The 21938-nt window shown below is 37.6% G+C and overlaps 1 protein-coding gene across 1 annotated transcript in view; it reads left to right on the top strand.

The window, feature by feature from the left end:
- Nucleotides 1-21938, top strand: part of PARM1 (prostate androgen-regulated mucin-like protein 1) — a 108523-nt gene that overhangs the window by 70990 nt on the left and 15595 nt on the right. The window contains exon 2 of the mRNA XM_074274597.1: nucleotides 5396-6163. Coding sequence (XP_074130698.1) covers nucleotides 5396-6163 — 768 coding nt within the window. The remainder of the gene's footprint in view (nucleotides 1-5395; nucleotides 6164-21938) is intronic.

Below are 21938 nucleotides of genomic sequence, written 5' to 3'. Positions count from 1 at the left end.
CTTCATAAACAAAGCAATTACACAACTAACAGTTTTAAAAAATGCTCTAGATTTTACAGAATTATCAGTTTTATCACTCTTGAAATGCTATGTCACATCAAGTTTTGGTTGGGATGGTTAGAGTGTTGTTATTTAATTGTTTTTCATTCTGCCTCTTTGTGACCCTATTTGGGGTTTTCTTGGTAAAGAAACTGGAGTGGTTACCATTTCCCCTTTCAGTTCATTTTACAGATGCAGAAATTGAGGCAAACAGGGTGAAATGATTTGTTCTGGATCACACAGTTAGCACATGTCTGAAACTTAATTTGAACTCACTCAGGACCAGCACTCTATCCACTGTGTATTCCAGATAATCTCAGTTTTAATGAATTCCACTGTTTTCCATAAATTTAAAATCAAATCAAATTTCAGTAAACAGTTTTATATAATTCTGAGTTTCCCATTCTATTAACTAGGACAAGAAACTCAGGCATCTTCATTTTTCCTATATAGAGGAAAATTTGTTCCAAAAGCTCATATTTAAATCATACATTTTAAAAAGCCATGTATCTGTATCCCAAAGAGATCATAAAAGAGCAAAAAGGACCCACATGTTGGTAGCAGCTCCTTTTGTAGTGGCAAGGACATGGAAATTAAATGGATGCCCATCAGTTTGGGAATGGGGAGTAACTTACAGTGTATGAATGTAATTTAATATTATTCTGTAAGAAATTATGAGCAGGCTGATTTCAAAAAAACCTGAAAAGACTTAGATAAACTGATGCTGAGTAAAGGGAGCAGAACCAGGAGAATATTGTACATAGTAATAGCAAGATTATGTGATAAACTATGATAGATTTAGCCCTTTTCAGCAGTGGAGTGATCCAAGACAAGTCCGATAGACTTTGGATGGAGAATGCCATTCATATTCAGAGAGAGAACTATAGAGACTACATGTGTATTTTCACCTATTTGTTTGCTTGCTTGCTTTTTCTTTCCCATGGTTTTTTCCCCTTTTGGTCTGATTTTTCTTGTTATACTATGACAAAAAAAAATGGAAATATGTTTAAAAGGATTGTACATGTATAACCTATGTCACATTTCTTGCTGTCTTGGGGAGGAGCAAGATAAGAAAGGGAGGTGGGGAAATTTAGAACACAAAGTGTTACAGAAATGAATGCTGAAAACTATCTTTACATATATTTGGAAAAATATTATTGAGAAAAAAATCCATGGTCTTTTAGTTTGAAACTTTATAATACAAGAGTTAATTTGACTATCCTTGTATAACAATTTATTTTTTCCATTTTAACATTCATGAAGCTTTTTCTGTTCTCACAAATATTAATATATATTAACTGATGGAATTTTTTAGTTTCTAAGATTTTTTTTCAATAGAGCTCTTTTTGAAAACTAACGTGACTGTCACCATAAGGATGTATATAAATTTGAAATACTTAATAGTTTTCTCTAAATACTCATAAAATGGCAATATAATTTAAAATGTCTCATTTGAAGATGTCAAATGCATTAAAATTTACAATTATGTATTTTCTTCTGTATTTGAGATGTATTTATTCATTTTCAGTTATGTTTGACTCTTTGTGACACCCCCCCCTTTTAGGGTTTTCTTGGCAAAGACACTACAGTGTTTTGCCATTTCTTTCTCCATTTCATTTGGCAGATGAGGAAACTGAGGCAGACAGTTGACTTGCTCAGGATCAAACAACTATTAAGTGTGAGGTCAAATTTGAACTCAAGGAGATGTCTTCCTGACTTCAGGGCCAACATTCTATCCATTGCGCCACCTAGCTGGCCATACTGTAATTGAGATACATTGGTATTTAACAGATTTATGTCTCAATGCTTCTTGAATTTCAGTTTTGAACTATCAATTTTGGCATTTCCAACCACAATATTAAAGATTTTGCCCAGGTCACAAATGCAGTTTTAATTAATTTATTTTTTTCATTACATATAAATTTCCAAATTGTCTCCCTTGTTTCCTCCCCATATATGTTGTACATAATTTTATTTCTCAGTTCTTTCTCTGGGGGTAGATATGATCCTTCATAGGTCCTTTGTAACTGATTCAAGTATTTATAATACTCAAAATAACTTGGCCATACACAATTATTCATAGAAGAATTTTACTGTTACTTTATAAATCATTCTCTTAGTTCTGTTCATTTCTTCATTTCACTCAAATCTTTCCACATTTTTCCAAAATTCACCAGCTCATCATTTCTTACAGCACAGTAGTATTGCATCACAATCATATTCCACAACTTATTCAGTCATTCCCCAATTTATGGGCATCTCTGCAATTTCCATTTCTTTGCCACCACAAAGCGAGTTGTTTTAAATATTTTAGAACATTTAGGTTCTTTTCATTTTCCTCTGATCACATTCTATATGATATTCTTTTGAGTACAGTGTTAAAACAAAAGTACAATTTTCAGACTTCAATTATATTTTGGCTCCTAGAGAGAAATGTTAGCTCAAAGAGGTACATAAAAATCATTATTCACAAAAGCCAGAACAAATTCCGGCAACTTAGCAGTGTCACCTTACATGCACTTGCCTTATAGAATAATACTAAAAGACTTTCACTTCTGAAGTTCATCAAAAAGCTTTGTTGCATACATTCCATTCTTATTCCTTGATTTAACAACATAATAAATCCAGGGAAAAATTCGTTTTTGCACCCAATAAAATTTACATATTTAGATGATCATTTCTAATTTTTTGTGAAGTCATAATTTTAATCTCTTTTGTTGTCAATGCAATAAATTATGAGAGAGAAAAAGAGAGAGGTTTCTTTATTTGCCATTATCTTTTCTTTTTCTATATGATCCAGATCAGAATGAAGAGTGCCTAAATAACTACTTAAAATTGACTATAAAAGGGAAGACAATTCTGAAATTTAACAACTTCTTACTAGAATGCTTTCACTCTTTTTGATGCAGGCTCCAACTTAATTGAAGGCTGTTTGCCCTCCCTAAGTAGTTCTTTTCAAAAATAAACACTTTGGTTGGCATTCACATGCTTATATATTCAATGGACTGCCACAGTCCATAGCAAAACTCCCGAGTCAAAATACGGGAACTCTTTTGAAGCTACTATGTGTCCATCAAAGAGGGAGTTCCTTTCTCTTTTTTTCTCTTTCATGTATTTTAATTTAGCACTTTAGGCTTCAAGTATCTTTCCCTCTCCCCCCATCCCTGCTTTCTAAAGTACACTGCAAAACTCTGGAAAATATTACTTCATGCACATATTGGAATTCACTCCGGGGTAAATTCAGAGTTTCTGTTTCCCTTTGCCTCAGTCTGCTGGCAGCATCAGCCAAGAGAGACTTGGTCCATGAGACTGGCAACCAAGGTGAAACTGTCCACAGAAAAAAAATAAGGTGGGGTGGAGATCAGGGTTCTGACAGACGGATTCCCAAAACCAGGCACAAAAGGGAGAAGAAGAGAGCTAGATATAGACAGTGAATCTGCATCTGGCACATCACCTGAGCCTTAACCACTGGCCAGTTGCCTTTCATGAAGGGCAGCCTAAATGGCGGGATGGTTAAGTACGGCTGGTTGGGAGTAAAGAAATTAGGGAAGCTAACTGGGGCTCTTTGAGCTGTTTGAAGATTTTTTTAAATATATACACATATGTATATATAAATAACATCTGCCACTAATAATAATACTGTTTGCATTTGTATAAAACACTAAAACATGACTTATTTTCACCTCTACTTGATCAATAAGTTTGTGAGGTTGGTTCAAATTCTATGTTATCCATTCACAGATAGAGATTCTGAGCTTTAGTGACATGCCCGAAGTCATGCACAAATAGCAAGCCTGAACCTTGGTACAAACAAGTAGTGATATGATCTTAAATGAGTTACTCATTGTCTGGTGGAATAAATCCATTTAAATCTCCTTCTCATGATCCCAGATTCTGCTCTTAAGTGTTTCTAATTCTCAGCATCACGGGAGATAAGTTGACTAACATTTAAATAAATGTTCAATGTTCATTTGACACAGTTTTTGCTTCATGTATTATGACTGTGAAATCAAATGGCACTTCAGTTTGCACAATATTTAGTGAAATGAGTTCAAGGGGAAGAATCAGAATGATCTCCCTATACCTTAAAGCAGGGATTCTCAAACTACGGCCCGCGGGCCAAATGCAGTGGACTGAGGATGTTTATGCTGCCTGCTGGGTTACGGCAAATGGGCTGAGGGGCAGAGAGAGTGAGTTTTTGTTTTTACTCTAGTCCGGCCCTCCCACAGTCTGAGGGAACTGGCCCCTATTTAAAAAGTTTGAGGATCACTGCAAGAGTCAAATTCTTGGTTCTCCTTCAAAAAGCACAGAGCACCCTCTTAGAACCCACTAACTATAACTAGAAATGCCATCCAACTTGCTTTCCTCATCAGAACTGAATAAGGCTCTTGCCATCAAATCCCATGCAACAGGAATTCCTGAAGATGAGGTTACATAGTTTCTCACATCAGTTTTCCTTGATCCAGGCTTAGGGAAAATCTGGGTTGCAAGAAAACAGCAAGTAAATGGTTATTCATCTTCTTCAGTGTATTACTGTCTGACCAGTTATCTCTGGTCCACTCCTCCCAAGCCTTCAGAGAACTCTCTCTTGACATTTAGATGAAATGAGACAAATGAATTGGGGGAAAAAATATTTCCTCGACAAAACTGAAGAGAGGATAACATGAAGTTCCTTTCAAAACTGGGAGGAGATAAATATAACTATATACAAGAGAGAGTATGCTGGAGCCAGTCAAATGGGCTCAGAAGAGCTGGTTTTTAAATTTTCAATATCCACACTTATACTGTAGAAATCAACAAATACTGCAAATGACTGATGGATTGTCTAGACTTAAAGTGACAGAGAAAATGTTAATAAAGTAACCTAAACTTTAAAGTGTCTCATAGGTACAGATTTGTTACTTTTTTCTTTTTTCCCCCCTGAAAGCCAGTTGTTAAATATTTCCCAGCAGTGATAAAGAAAATGTTAATAATGTAACCTAAACTTTATAGTGTCTCATAGGTACAGATTTGTTACTTTTTTCTTTTTTCCCCCCTGAAAGCCAATTGTTAAATATTTCCCAGCAGTGATAGAGAAAATGTTAATAACGTAATCTAAACTTTATAGTGTCTCATAGGTACAGATTTGTTACTTTTTTCTTTTTTTCCCCCCTGAAAGCCAATTGTTAAATATTTCCCAGCAGTGACAGAGAAAATGTTAATAATGTAATCTAAACTTTATAGGGTCTCAGAGGTACAGATTTATTGCTTTCCCCCCCCCCCAAAAGCCAGTTGTTAAATATTTGCCAGCATACCATTGGTTGAATTAGGATAATATTATCTTAATATTAACAGCATGTCATTAATTCTTCCACAGGTTTAAAAGTACAAAGTCTGCCTACATCAACCACTTTTCCTGTTTCTCTTCCGGCAAAATTTACTACATTATCTTCAACCTGGACCAATCCTCCCCAAAACACTGTTGATGTTACCACCTCCTCCAGCAATAACACACAGAATAGCTCATTGCTGACAGTGACATTATCAGCTGAGACAACTCCACTTCCTGGAAATACATCACTAATACCTGGAGACCCGGAGAGCACGAGCCAAGCCTCCGTAGAGGAATCAGCAGTTACCACAGTGGGTCTGGACCACGAAGGAACAGCCCAGACCCAGACCTCAGTCAGAACATGGCCAACGAGCAGCCAAGGTGAGACTACGACCACGCTTGCAGGACTGAGCTCCGCCACACCAACAACCAGGAACGAGACAGAAGCTGTAAGTACAGCTTCCCCTCCTCCGTCAGACACAGAGGCAGTCACCTCCTCCCAGGCTGCATCTTCATTGCCATCTTGGTTACCCCCGAAGGTGTCCCCCACCAGTGTGGCCACAAACTCCGTTACAGCTAAAAGCACGACCCACAAAGAGAGCAGTGAAGAGTTCTTGGGAACCCCCACAACTACCCCCCATGGAGCCGACCTCCTTCCTAGTGGGACACCGACTTTTCCAGCTTCATCCAGGCCCAAGGTGGAAGAGACAACTTCTCAAGGGACCCTGCCAAACTACGAGGTGGAAGGGACTGACGGCAATACAGTGTCCCCTCGGATAATCATGGAAGAAGTGGAGCACGCGTTAAGTTCAGGTGAGTGGAGTGGACCTGGACCGGTGGAACCTAACAATGCTTAGTACGAATTAGTTTTAAAGGTAATGGGCAAGTGGACCAACTCCTGCCAGATAAAAACCCAATAAGTGCTGAGTTTGGAGTGGCACATCTTAGGCAAGCGTGAATGACATATGGATGTAAACATCCTACTTTTAGCCGTAGAAACACATAATTCTGTTTCTGCAAATATCCTATGATGGTTACAGATCGCATCTCTTGATGGCCTCATTATGGCTTACATTTATTTTCAGCAATGTAGGCCAGAGGTGATACAACACTGCCCATTGCTTTAAAAAATTTATACATAATACGTATATATTGGCTTTATCATATATGTTTAACATATATTGATTACTTGCCATTTAGGGGAGGGGTTTTGTAAAGGTTAATGTTGAAAAATTATCCATGCATATGTTTTGAAAACAAAAAGTTTTAATTAAAAAAATTATACATAATAGAGGAATTGCGCACATTTAACATATGTTGGATCACTTGCCAACTGGGGGCAGAGAGGGAAAAAAATTTGGACCAGGGTTTTGTAGGGATGAATGTCAAAAATTATCCGTGGATATATTTTGAAAATAAAAGGCTATAATTTTAAGAAAGATTATAATAATGATTTTAACAAAAAATTATACATAATTTTGAATTGGATGAAAGTACTTTTCAGTTTTCATGTGATGTTTGATGTTCAGAGTCTTTAAAAATTTAAAAGCAATGAGTAAAATACTTTTTTAAAAAGAAAGAAAGGCCCCAGAAAATAAGAAAAATGATATTTAAAAATATAATGTTCTGGGGCAGTAAAGTGGCACATGAATAGAGCACTATCTCTCGGGTCAGGAGGAGCTGAGTTCAAAGCCAGCTGTGTGATCCTGGGAAAGTCACTTAGCCTTGCTTATCACCAAAGAAAAAAGAAACAAAAAATAATGTGTTTTGGTCTTTTTTGAGTCTTTAAGAAAGCTTCAAGTATTTGTTTTCCATGGTGCTAATGCTGATGCTGTTGATGGTAATAATTATTATATACATATACTATATATACCATATACTTATATACATATGTGTGTGTTGTATGTAATTATTGCCCTCTCTTCTGCCTTTTGTGGCTAAATTTGAACTATAGCGGTCCCTGCCCCACTGTTGAGCTTCCAACCTTTTCATTCCACTAAAATTAATTGTTCTCTCTAAAGTTGCTTTTCCCTAATCCCATTCTCCTTGAGCTCTCTGCAGCTTTTGTTGCTGCTGGTCACTCTTGTCTGTAACCTCGCCCATCTGACTATGCCTTTTCTGTCTCCTTTGCTGGGTCCTCATCCAGATCACAGCCCTGGTAATAAGTGTCCCTGAGGGTTCTGTTCTAGGAACCATTTTCTTCTCCCTCTATCCTATGCCACTGGTAATCTCATCAACTTCCATGGATTTGATTACCATCTTTCTGCTAATGATTTCCCCTGTTTATCCTGCCTCCGTCTTTCTGCCGATGTCCAAAATCTCAAGCTGATGTCCAGGAGACATCTTAAACTCAACTTCTCCAAAAGGTTAATGACTTTTCCTCCAAACCTTACCCCCACCACCCTTACTTTCCCTATTTCCTTAGCAGGCAAAAGCATCTTCCTAGTCCTTCATGCACACGACCTGTGAGGTAACCTGGCGCTCTCTCTCTCTCTCTCTCTCTCTCTCTCTCTCTCTCTCTCTCTCTCTCTCTCTCTCTCTCTCTCTCTCTCACCTCCCAAATGCAATCTGTTACTAAGGCCTGTCGAGTTTCCCATCGCATCATCTTTTGAATACATTCCCTTCTCTTCTCTAAGGCTGCCCTGACTCTGTTGCAGCCCCACATGCCTCTTACCTGGATTAATTTAGTCTAGGTCTGCCGGCCGCAAGTGCCTCCATTCAGCCACTGAAGAGATTTTCTGAGCCACTCCAGTGGCTCCCTATCACATCCTGAATCAAACACAAAATTCTCTGCTTGGCCTTCTAAGCCCCCCTCCTACCTTCCAACCGAACTCTCCCACACGTTCTCTTCAGTCCAGTGTCACTGGCCTCCTGGCTATTCCACAAACAAGACACAGCATTTCTTGATTCCAGGCTTTTTCTCTGGCTGTCCCCTCCCCTGCTGAGCCTCCTGGCTTCCTGACTTCCTTCAAGTTCCAATTACAACCCCTTCTTTTATAGCAAGCTTCTCCCAGTCCCACTTCATTAAATGCCTACTGTGTGTTGGGATTGCTCCAGAGGGAAAAAGTGAGACTGGTGACCTTGCCCAGCCTTAAATCTCACCCAACTTTTATGTCCTCTTCGAGAACAAAAGACAAAACACAAATCACAACAGTCTATTTATCCTGCATATAACTTGTTTGCATATATTTATTTATGATCTTTATAGGGTCCCTTTTGGGTTGAAAGCCGTAACAAGGATATAGTAACCAGATGCAAACTATAACAAGACATAGCAAGGACACAGTGGCCAGAACATAACCTTCACTGCGTCCACATATGACCTTGGCTGTTAGGTGCTGGTGTGATACCTGGGACCCAGGCCCAAAATTAGAACTGCCTGCTAAGCATAATACAAATCTCCAGTGACTTATATAAGGATGCCTCTCAACTCCTCCTCCCTTTGTGTGATTTCTATAATTACCCTGAAATTTATTGGGGAGGGGAGGGGTTGTAAGGATTTGGATGCATTGAATTATATGACAGCTGCTTCACACTGTGCCCCTGTTTAGTAACCCTTCTGATTAAACAGGTTGCATAATCACACTGGAGCTCCTGACCTCTTTTCTCAGGATCAGTAATCCACTCGTACTGAGGGGTGCCCCTTTGTAGAGTGACTCCAAATCCCTTGCTTGAGGAGCTCCAGACCCTACAGTATCACCCATTAGATTAAAAGTAAGGGCCATCTTTTGCCTTTTTTGTATATCCAGTGCTTAGCACAATGTTTAGCTTATGGTATACACCTAAAATGCTGATGAATTGATGATTCCTTTCTGTCTTGAAAGCTCTTCTCAATTTTCATATTAAGTTGATTATTTCACCAAGATATAAACTTATTCTCCAGTCTCACATCTCCCTAGGAATGACCTCAGCTCCAACATCTCTTTTAGCAAAAAGAAGATTCCTCCTCATGCACCAAAATCCAGATCTTATTTTCCCCTAATTTTCCATTCTCAAATCCTGGTGTGATTTAATGTCTGGGACATCTGCGGAGCTGATTAATAAATATGGCAGGACCAAAGTGATTCATTTCATTGCCAGCAGGCTCAATTCAACCAATGGTTTTATCAAGATTCTTGAATCTTTGGACTGTGCTAATTATTATACCTGTTCATCATCTGCTCTGCAGCTTTGGGGCAAGTGACTCTGGAGCACTATTCTTTGCTCTCCTCCTGCGTTGTGTGATGAAAATGATAGATTGGCATTGTGTTTAACAACCACAGGGTCAGTATCCTGCCTGAAGCTCAGAGCATTTTCCTTCTTTTTCACTTATTTGCATTTTATGTTGTCTTTGAACATAGAAAATACCAACCAGGAAGGTCACTCTTGAAAAAACAGGTATACCTTAGAGTAGGTGTTCTTACTCAGGTGTTCATGGATTCCCAAAGAATCATGAAGAGATTTCAAGGGTCCCATTACCTTGGATAGGAAAAATACACAATTATTTTGATATCATTGGTTATCTTTGCAATCATATGTATCTTATTTTATGCATTTAAAACATTATTCTAAGAATGGATTTCTATGCTTCATAAGACTTCCAAAAGATACATGACCTAATAAGAGGTTAAGACCCACCTGACTTAAGAAAAATACTAAGTTTCATCCCGCTGTTTGAAAAATGTTCATCAAGCATAGATTTGTAAGTAGCAGAAGAAGAAGAGAGAATAAATATTTGTATAGCACCTACTATGTGCCAGGCACTCTGCTAAGTACTGTCATAAATATTATCTCATTTGGTGGTTCAACTTTTCTGGGGGTACCTAAGTCTTTGGGATCCCAGGAGGGATATTCCCTTTGACAAGTTGTTTTGATTTTGTGTCCCTTCTAGTAGGCTTCTCAGATTTCCCCAATGTTGTGGTTTGGGTGAGGGGCTTCCGGTTGAAAATGTGAAAATCAAATGAGAAGCAGAAACATCCTACTTGAAGAAAGGATGGCCACCTCAAGATAAATTCTCCCTCTTTTCAAATAGAGAGAGGAAGCTTTTCAGCACATCCACTCATAATCTGGTTTTTCCAAAATAGTTTGTCTATAATGAATAATAAATTTGGTGCTGTGGGAACAGAATGTGAGATTGGGTCTTCAAAAGGTTGGATTCCTGGATCCACTAAGTATTACCTGTGCCACCTTAAGTTATTAATGATAGTGCCTTCCCTCTGAAATTATCTCCAGTTTATCCTGGCTACATCATGTCTGCACATAAATTTTCACATCTTGCCTCCTCTATTAGAAGGTGAGGCATTTGAAGTCAGGGACTGCCTTTTACTTTTTGCCATTCTTTGTATGCCAGTGCTTAAGTGAGTGCCCGCCATATTATGGATGCTTGTTAAAGGCTTTTCCTTGATATGTTATGAAAGAGGAGAACTGAGGGGTCTTCTATTTGCTTACTGCTTGCCCTAAATCATGAATGAGACCAGGGATCACTGCTTTCTCCCCTGTTCCTGAAGAAGGTCAAATTTCAATCACCTTTCTAAAAAACAAAGAATGCTAGTTTCCTCCTCTCTAAAAGGAACATGGACTATTTAGTCCCGAGTTCTCTCCCAGGTCTGGCATCCAACTGTTTGCTCTCAGAGATACTGCTTCAATTACACCCCACCAATGATCAGATTTGATGGATGCATGTGAAGAAACAACTGTGACTGATAACAAGATATTGAGAAGCATCATGATATAATACCTCCTCACCGACCTCAGAACCAGGAAAAACCAGGATTCACATCCTGCCCCTGACATAGGACAAGCCACTTAAATCTTTCTTTGCTCTAGACATATTGTTAAGACTATACCTTCCAGAGAAGGAATAGCACTAACAGTGCTATCACAAGAATTTCATGAGGAGCTCCCTACGCCAAAGAAATCGGAGATTCAGCCCCTAACAATCAGTTAAGAAGCATTTTTAAAGCACTTACTGTGTGCCATGTACTGTTCCAAATGTTGGTGACACAAAGAACAAAAGAATCTTTACTCACAACAAACTTTAGATTCTAATGGGAGAGGCAACAAGGATTTGTGTAAATATATGTAGGATCAATGTATGAAAGAAAATAAATACAAAATTATCTGAAAGGGAAGATGTGTGTGGTGGGAACTAGGAAGAAGGCACAGCAAAACTGATCCTTCAGAAGTATCTTAAGGGAAGAAAGGGTTCTATGAGGGGAAGAGAGGGAGGGAAAACATGCATTCCAGGCTATTGTTATTCAGTCATTTTCAATCACATCCAAATTTTTTGTGATCCCACTTGGGGTTTTCTTGACAAAGATATGGGAGTGCTTTGTCATTTCTTTCTTTAGCTCATTTTACAGATGAGGAAACAGAGACAAACAGAATTAAGTGACTTGCCCAGTGTCACACAACTAATAAGTCCCTGAAGCTAGATTTGAATTCAGGATTTTCTGATTCCAGACCTAGGATTTTATTTAGTGTACCGCCTAGCTGCCCTAAGATTCCAGCATGAAGAACATCCAATACAAAGACACTGAGACAAGAGTATCACGTGTGAGGAACAGAGACAGCCAGTTTGACTGGATTTCTGAATGTGAGAGAGAAAGTAATGTGCACTGAGCCTGGAAAGAGTGATGGGGCATAGATGAAAAAGGTTATTTAAAAGACAAACCAAAGAGTTTCTATTTCTAAATAAATTATAAAGATACAATGATAAATAATAAACAAAATAAAACCAATAATAAATAAATTTAAAATAAAATCTATCCCTAGTTTCCAGAGTGAACACTCTCTCCCCAAAAGTGAAGGAACCCAGTGTTCATTTTTCACATATAGCAATCTCCTTGATAAACATATTAAGTTCGCCTCAAATGCTGAAATGATGAAGTATTTATTTTTTTCTTTTATGTTGGCTGCTGGCCAGGTTATTTTTGTGCCCTTCAGCCTGAGGATTATGTAGTTGACAGTTGGGGAGCTCTTTGAGGAAAGGAAGCAGATTTGCTTTTTGGGTAACAGAAGACCTGCTGGGGGATTTTCCCTTTTTATTGCCAACTCAAAGTATATTTCTCTATTCCTTCTCTCTGGGCTTCCTCCTTATTTTCCCATTCTCTGCTTTTGCCATCTCCACCCTCTCCCAAAAGCCCAGTATCAATTTTCTCTAACCTAATAGTAACTCCCCTACATCTTGGCCAGTTGGCTCACTTAGAGACTTTGAACATTTTCTACCTGTATCCCATAATTCTTTCTTAACTCATAGCCTTAGTACTTCAGCCTCTAATTCATTTGAAGTGAAGGCCTCTGGTATTGGTGTTAGGTTATTTTTCTTTCAAATACAACCTGGCAAAAGCAGAGAATGGGAAAATAAGGAGGAAGGGACCCAGTTCAGTAAAGTGACCATCCTCAAATCACACAAGTACAGACTTGAATTGAGAAATCAACTAAAATCAAAAACTAGAAAAGCCACAAATACAAAATACACAAATACACACTCACAATCACAATGACTAAAGTAGAAAGCCTGAAAATCAAAGAAGAGATTCACAAAATAAAAAGTTAAAAAAAATGTAAATAGAAATAAGAGCCGTTTTTAAAAATTAAGAAAATAGATCTAAGGCAGCTAGATGGTGCAGTGGATAGAGTGCCAGCCCTGAAGTCAGGAGGACTTCAGGAGGAGTTAAAATTTGACCTCAGACACTTAACACTTTCTAGCTGTATGACCCTGGGCAAGTCACTTAACCCCAATTGCCTAAGCAAATAAATATACAAACAAACAAATAAATGAAAGAAAGAAAGAAAAACAGATCAACATAGAAAACAACATTGATTAACAAAAAAAGAAAGTAGACCTAATTCTTAAAAAAAAAAAAAACAAAAAAATTGTATTAGAAATTAAAAAGAATTGACCACAAATAAAGGTGAACAAAAGGAAACCAGTTCAAATGACTACCATTAGCAAGAATTCTTTTTTTTTTAATTAATTTTATAATTATACTTTTTTTGACAGTACATATGCATGAGTAATTTTTTATAACATTATCCTTTGTATTCATTTTTCCAAATTTTCCCCTCCCTCCCTCTACTCCCTCCCCCTGATGACAGGCAATCCCATACATTTTACATGTGTTACAATATAACCTAGATACAATATATGTGTGTAAATACCATTTTCTTGTTACACATTAAGTATTAGCTTCTGAAGGTGTAAGTAACCTGGGTAGATAGACAGTAGTGCTAACAGTTTACATTCACTTCCCAGTGTTCCTTCTCTGGGTGTAGTTATTTCTGTCCATCATTGATCAACTGGAAGTGAGTTGGCTCTTCTTTATGTTGAAGATATCCACTTCCATCAGAATACATCCTCATACAGTATTGAAGTGTGCAGCGATCTTCTGGTTCTGAACTAGCAAGAATCCTTCCCCAGGAACCTTTCTTTCCTCCTACTGTTAGTTTCCTTTCCTTGGAAAATATTTTCCACTTATACTTTATAGCTTTTGAATGTATATAGTTATTTTCAGGTTGTCTCCTATTAAACATAAGCTCTCTGGGGGCAGGGATATGTGTTTTCCTTTCTTTGTAGATGCTTAGCACAATACCATGCTTATCCCCAAGCCTAGTAAATGCTTGTTGACTATTTTGTCCAATAGCAAATTAAAGCACATGCAAAAATCTGAATTAAAGAAAAATTATAAATACAAAAATACAATATATCCACATGAATAGAACAAGAAGTATTTAATTAACCCCAAATCACACTATTAATGAACCTCTGAGCCTCAGTTTCCACATAAGTACAATAGATATAATACAATAGGCATAGAAAACTTATGTAAATATTAATTCTCTATAATAGGTTAAAATAAAATGAATAAGTATGTCTTGAGAAAGAAAATCTTCATTCTCTTGGTAGATTATAATTGTAAATCAATGTAGCAGCTTTAGAACCATGGTAACCAAAAACCACAGAGGCTTGTTCAAAATAGTTTCTATTAGTTTAAAATCTGTCCTCTGCTTCAGGCTGATGTCTGCCTGAGAAAGAGAAGTGGGGGAGGGAAAAGGAAGTAAAGAAAGAAAGCATTTTCATCTTCTTCCTTAGAAGGAAGTGACTTACCTACTTTGTTATCCAGTCACATCAATGGTACCTGACTCATTTTGACCCTGTTTGGGATTTTCTTGGCAAAGATAGTGAAGCGGTTTTCCAATTCATTCTCCAGCTCCTTTTACAGATGAAAAAGTTGAGGCAAAGAGGGTTAAATCTGAACTTGGTCTTCCTGACTCAAGGCCTGGTGCTCCATCTAGCTGCCCCAGATAGACTGAATGTGATCTCACCTCTATCAACATCTATTTTAAAAATCTATTTAATTCTATTTTTTAAATCATTTCCTATTATAGGCTTGAATTCAGTTGACATTATTTCAGGGAGAAATATTGAAAAGAATAAATTATCAAGAATTTCAGCAGCATTCCGTAAAGACAATGCACCTGTTACACGGAAGCGGTTTTTCTTTCTTCTTTCCTTTCTTTTTTCTTTCTTTTTTCTTTTTTGGAAGGGATGCTGACAATAGGTGTTAAATGATGTGCCCAGGATCACATAGCTAGTAAGTATCTGAGACCAGATGTCAACTCGGGTCCTTCTGACTCCTGGGCAGGTGCTCCATTTACTCCGCCACCTCGTTGCCCCTTTTTCTTATCTTGTCCATGGAGAGAACCACTGGCAGTAGCCTGGCCCATTGCCTGGCACCTAGTAAGCACTTAATAAATGCTTGTTGATTGATTGGAAATTAACTTTTCCCACCATGGCAACCCATGAAACAAAAATAAGTACAAAGTGGCCCTCGGCCAAGAGCGGTTCCCTCCTATTTTGCAGTGATGGTTGAAATACCATAAAAGGACTCAGAAATGCTAAGAGTCACTGGGTTTTAAACTGATTTAAAACACAAACTTTAACTAGATTATGGGTATGCTAAATACAACATCCTTGTCCAATGGCCGGTGAGCGGATTATATTGATGAAGGAGCTGAAGCCTCTCAATCTTTACATTCTTTCTATAAAGAAAAGCAAAAGAAAAGGAATTTATAGCTAAATAGAAGGATGTCTTACGGGTACTCTTGGGAAAAGCAAAAACAAAACAAAACTAAAAAGGGAGATTAATAAGCATGTATTATTGTGCACTCAAAAGAAAAGAAAATCATTTTTCATAGGATATTTGGTCATCACACATTACAATACTAATGATGAGTATTAGTAAAAATGACCAACAGCAGTTGCTAACAATGGATAGGCAGAGACATTCTAGGAAGAACTTGAGAAGATCCTCCAAATCAAATCAGTTCCGATTCTTGGTGGCATTCTATATAAAGGTGGGAAAAAGTGCTCTTTGACAAAATAATAAAGTGCTGGGCAAATAATATGACATGCAAAAAATCAAATAGGTATATTTTAACAGACTGGAAAGCACTTGTTATTCACTCGGGAATTTTCCATGAATCGACTTCTCTCCAATGACACTGACCTCTTTCTGCTTCCCAAACAGGACATCTCTCCGCTTCAGGCATTTCCTCTGCCTGCTCCCCACACCTGGAATGCTCTCCTTTCCCACCTCTGCCTCCCAGCTCCTCTGGCTCCCTTCAGCTCCCAGCTTACATCTCACCTTCCACAGGGAGCCTTGCCTGTTCCCTCTCCTTTCTCTTGCTTCCTCCTCTTCATTACTTTTGTGGGTATATAGTGTTGTGAGCTCCTTGAGAGAAAAAACTAACTCCTGTCTTCCTTAGCAAGGTGCCTGGTATTTCGTAATCAGTTGATATTATCCATATACAGCCAGACTATTTGCTTTCCTCCTCTAACATAAGAATTAGTAAAACGTAACAAGGAAAAAAAAGAACAAATATGGCAGTAAATTAAAATAAATGAATCCTAATCTATTTAATCGGGGAGTTGATAATAAGAAATAGAACATGGACAAATATGGGGAGAGAGACAGAGAGAGAGAGAGAGGAGAGATGGAGAGGGAGAGTGTGAGAGAGAGAGAGAAAAGGGAGGGAGGGAGAGAGAAAGGAAGGGAGGCGAGGAAGGGGAGAGGAGAGATACTTTTTCCCCATCAAGGACAAGGGAACCACTGTACTTGACTCTGACATCACAACCCCATATGTGCTTTTAGGAGAAGTAGATGTGGTACTAAGGGGACAAAGACAAGAAAAGTAAACAGATTGTGTCATTTATGGATGGATATATATGTGTTACAATATACATACATATCTAAGAATATTTACTTTTTTTTCAAATTATATGCATTTATTTTCTCTCTTTCTACATTGTATCAAATATTCATAGTTAAGAAAAATAATTTTTCCCATTGGCTATGTTGAAAAATGCTTGTCTCAGTTGCCTCTATATGATGAAGATGAGGAGACAGTGCATTCTGGGTATGGGTGCAGTCATGCAAATGTAGAGAGAAGAGAGTATAAATGTGTAAGGAGCAAAAAGAGAATGAGTTGTTTGAATGAATGTATCTTAGAGGGCAGCTGGAAGATTGATATAACCTGAAGCTGAAAATATAAATAGGAACATGTTTGTGAAGAGCTTTAAAAGTCAAACAGAGAAGTTTGCATTTGATTCTAGTGGCAATGGGAGGCCATTGTAGTTTACTGAGTAGGGCAGTCAACAACTGCCTGTGTTTGTGGAAAAATCCCTTTCAGCTATTCAGAGAATTGACTAGAATGAGAAAAGATTTGAATCAGAGAAAGCAGTTAGGATACTGCTGTAATAAATCTTTAGGAATGGAAAAAATGCAACAGATGCAGTGGAACTAGAAATGGCAAGATTTGGCAACTAGTTGGGTACGGGTGGCAAGGAAAAGAAGGAGAAGATAAAGATAACTGCAAGGTTGTGATCCCAGGAGATTTTGGAAGAATTGAGGTACCTTCCACAGATGTGGGAAGTTTAAAAGAGGGACGAAGATACTGTTCTGTTTTAGACATGCTGAGATTGAGATGTCTCTTAAATATCATCAGGCAGAGTTATCGTTCTGGGGAGAGGACCATGCTAGACATATACATCTCCTAGTTATTGACATAATTCAACTTGTATGAGCTGATGAGATTACAAAAAAAGAGGGGGGAGAGAGGAAAAAGAGAGGGAGAGAAAGAGCAAAAGAAGAATGTCAGGGGAGCAAGGAGAAAACTTTGTATTCAGTTAGGCTGTGTGATCTGGACAAGCATCAGGAAAGGAGATGAAAGAGAGGGTTGGACAAGTAGGAGGACCAGGATAAAGTAATGTCCCCAAAAACCCAGAGGAGAATGTAGTCAGTGATTTAAAATGCATCAGAGAGATTGAGAAGGATGAGACTGAAAAAAAAAAAGATAATCAGATTTGGTACTTAGATCTCTGGTCTAACCACTTATCTCTTAGATTGGCCAATAGTATAGAAAAAGAAAATAACAAGCGTTGGAGGGAATGTGGGGAAAATAAGACATTAATGCATTGTTGGAGTTGTGAACTGATCCAACCATTCTGAAAAGCAATTTGGAACTATGTCTAAAAGACTATAAAACCATCTATACCCTTTCATCTAACAATACTACTACTAGGTCTATATTCCAAAAGAAATTTGTTTTTATTATCTATTGTGGGTTTTTTTTTTTTTTACTTTTTTATTAATTTTATTTTTGACAGTACATATGCCTGTGTAATTTTTTACAACATTATCCCTTGTACTCCCTTCCGTTCCGAATTTTCCCCTCCTTCCCTCCACCCCCTCCCCTAGATGGCAGGCCAAAAGAGATTTTTAAAAGGGAAAGAAGCTATATGTTTTTATGATAGCTCTTTTCTAGGGGCAAAGAACTGGAAATTGAGAGCATGCCCATTGATTGGGGAATAGTTGGATATGTAATTGTGATGGAATGTTATAATACTGTGAGAAATGATAAGCAGGATGCTCTCAGAAAGACCTAGAAAGATTTCCATGAGCTGATGCAAAATGAAATGCACTGCATGTAAAGTAACAGCGATATTGTGAGATGACGAGTTGTCAATGGAACAACTGTTCTCAACTATAAAATTGTCCATGACAACTCTGAAGGAGTTATGAGGAAAAATGCTGTTCACACCCAGAGAAAGAACTAATGGTGTCTGAATACAGATTGAATCATACTTTTTTTTTTAACTTTGTTTATTTTTCTTGAGATTTCTTTTATCTGTTTTCTTTTACAACATGACTATTATGGAAATGGTTTGCATGACTACACATGTCTAATACTGAAAGGCTTGCATTTTTAGTGAGGGGGGTAGAGAAGGAGTAAGAAAGGGAAAGAATCTGGAACTCAGAATTTTAAAAACAAATGTTTAAAATTGGTTTTACATATAACCGGGGAAAATGAAACAGTAAATTAAAGAGAGAGCATGGAGTAACAATCACAGAAAAGTCTCCTTTTGCTCTTTCAAGCAGCAGTGCTTTTCCTCTAATCAGATCAGGTCCTCAGTATAACTGCTGAACCTGCCAATGTTTTGAGTTCCAAAATCCTTTCTTACTTCCCTTCTCCACTTCCTGAGATCACAAGCAATTGAGCTTGTTTGTCTTAAATATATTGGGCTCAGTTTGAAATTATACTCCTTTTTTCCCCCTTCATTGTGCTTCTCAGTTCCTCTGGATTCTGTGTTTTGGCTTCTGAATTGTAATATTTTGGCTTCTAATCTAGCTTCTTATGCCTCAAATCAGAATCTTTTCATGGGTAGTTTCCCACCTCCATTTTAGATTGAGAATTTCCAAATTCTTATTTCTTTCAGATAAGATAATAAGGCAACCCATAATTATCGGATTGTACGCCTTCTATCTTATCATCAATTGATACTTTGATTTTCTAGGAGTTGCTTTCTCTTAGGTCCTCTCAGACTATATATGTCTCACCTCAAGCACTCTTATCTACCTGGTTAATTATCCTCAGGTTCTCTCAGAACTCTCTGGGTGTGAACAGCATTTTTCCTCATAACTCCTTCAGAGTTGTCATGGACAATTTTATAGTTGAGAACAGTTGTTCCATTGACAACTCGTCATCTCACAATATCGCTGTTACTTTACATGCAGTGCATTTCATTTTGCATCAGCTCATGGAAAGCTTTCTAGGTCTTTCTGAGAGCATCCTGCTTATCATTTCTCACAGTATTATAACATTCCATCACAATTACATATCCAACTATTCCCCAATCAATGGGCATGCTCTCAATTTCCAGTTCTTTGCCCCTAGAAAAGAGCTATCATAAAAACATATAGCTTCTTTCCCTTTTAAAAATCTCTTTTGGCCTGCCATCTAGAGGAGGGGGTGGAGGGAAGGAGGGGAAAATTCGGAACGGAAGGGAGTACAAGGGATAATGTTGTAAAAAATTACCCAGGCATATGTACTGTGTTTTCTCTCAAGCAGTTTCTCTGTGTTTCTCATTGTTATGTCATTTTTTGCCTTTTTCAATAAGTAAAATGGTCATAGAAGAAAAAGACAATTCCTTACCCAAATAACTATTTTTTGGAAGGAGAGAAAGGGCTTCAACCTGTGATTTTATCCATAGAGAGAATTCTCAATGCCTAAAAGAGGATTAGCAATTCTTCTGTAATTTGTAGCTTCAAAAAGATGCTGAGGGGTACTGAGAGATTACGAGACTTGTCTGTGTATCAGAGGCAAGACTTGAATCCAGATCTTCCTGACACCAATGTTGGTCATCTATTCACTACACCCAATGTTACTCACACTAATAACCATAATAAAAATAATTCCTGAAAAGCATATGAAATATATAAGCCAAGTGTGTTGTACACACCTTCAACTCTGCCTAATTCCACAGAGTTCAGAAGCGGAGGTGGGGAGGATGGGGTGGAGAGGCAGGGAATGGATATTTATATTCATATTTAACGGATATTTAGCCTTTTCATGTTTTGGAATGAATCTTGCTGCAGACAAGGTGACTTCAGGAAAGTTCCTTTACCTCCCTGGGACTCTGTTCTCTTATCAGCAAAAGAAAGGGCTTTATTTAAAGACGTTTCTCTTTCAACTGTAAATCTTTAATACAATTTTTTTAAAATTAAAAAATAGAAAAAAGAAAACAAACTATAATCTGATGGGGACAATTTACCCTTTTAGTAAAGTGTGAGGAGAATAGAGGTAGGGACTTACCAGGCATCAAAATTTATAAGTGATTTAGAAAAATCTCAATTCTCCCTCAATTTTAGTTGGATTTACCGCATGAGTCACACTCCAGTTTACAATATTGGCAAAGTCAAATATAAGTGGAGATCACAACACAACATAGGGATCCCTGCAGATTGCATTTTAACATGCATTTAACAAACACCCATGTTTTGGGTGGTTTTGTTTTTATTTATTTTCAATAGAATTTTATTTTTCTAAATACAAGAAAGGAAAACAAAGTGAAAATGCTATGCTTTGATCCATATTCAGTCTCCATAGTTTTCTCTCTCTCTAGATAATGCATTTTCCATCCCAAATCTGTTGGAATTGCATTGAATCACCTCATTGTTGAGAAGAACCACGTCCATCACAGTTGATCATCACATAAACTTGTTAGTGTGTCCAGTGTTCTCTTGCTTGTACACTCTTCACTCAGCATCAGTTCATGGAAGTCTCTCCAGGCCTCTCTGAACTCATCCTGCTGATCCTTTCTTATAGAAAAATAATATTGCATCACATTTATATAACACAACTTATTCAGCCATGCTCCAACTGATAGGCATCCACTCAGTTTCCAGTGCCTTGCCACTAACAAAAAGGGCTCCCACAGACATTTTTGCACATGTGGGTCCTTTTCCCTTTTTTATGATCTGTTTGGGATACAGATCCAGTAGGGAGACTGCTAAATCAAAGGGTATGCACAGTAGAAAACCATATGTTAACATTATCTAGGTTTTATTTTAATTTAATCTGTTAAACATTTCTCAATTATATTTTGGGTTTCAATAGCATTTAGAAGTGTGGGCTACATGGACCTTCTGTTTGACACCCCTAGTATATAATATACAGATTTCTAGGAGCATCTAAAATGGCTAGCTGAAAAATTAAGCTATTTCATGAAAATATAGTCAGGTAGCATCTTCTTTTCCTTGTTGTTAGACTGAGACTCCTTTTCTCCTGCTCCTTTGACTCCTTTTTTTTTTCCTCCACCCACTTTTACCTTTTAAAAACAAAAGCAAGAAGGGGGGACTTTCCGTTTTATTTTAAACAAAGCTTGAGGAGAAATTACTTTCGTTTTGATTTTTACACAAAATTGCTTCTGCTCCTGCACAAAGGTGTGTTTCTGTTGGCTCCACAGCACTCAGTACATGTTGTCAGAGGGCCTAAGGAAAGGTTTTGATCCTTATTGGCAGAAAGCCCATACCTAGAGAAAGTATCTCCTAAGAGATTATCCCTTGAAAGGAAGAAATACCGGGCATAGAAATGCCCCTAGGCTCCCCTTAGTTGCTCACCTGATGAGTGCATCAGACTACCCCAAAGATTAACTTTCTTTCTTCTTCTCATACTTGGTAAAAAGAGGAAAGAGAGAGGTAAATTATAAAGTAAATTCCACTTAAAAATCTAACTGACATAATGAAGATTTCCAAAGATTACCTAT

This window comes from Sminthopsis crassicaudata, chromosome 6 (genome assembly GCF_048593235.1).
Source record: "Sminthopsis crassicaudata isolate SCR6 chromosome 6, ASM4859323v1, whole genome shotgun sequence".
Lineage (NCBI taxonomy): Eukaryota > Metazoa > Chordata > Mammalia > Dasyuromorphia > Dasyuridae > Sminthopsis > Sminthopsis crassicaudata.
Note: the sequence above shows the minus strand (reverse complement) of the source record. Positions and strands in the feature narration are given on the sequence as shown.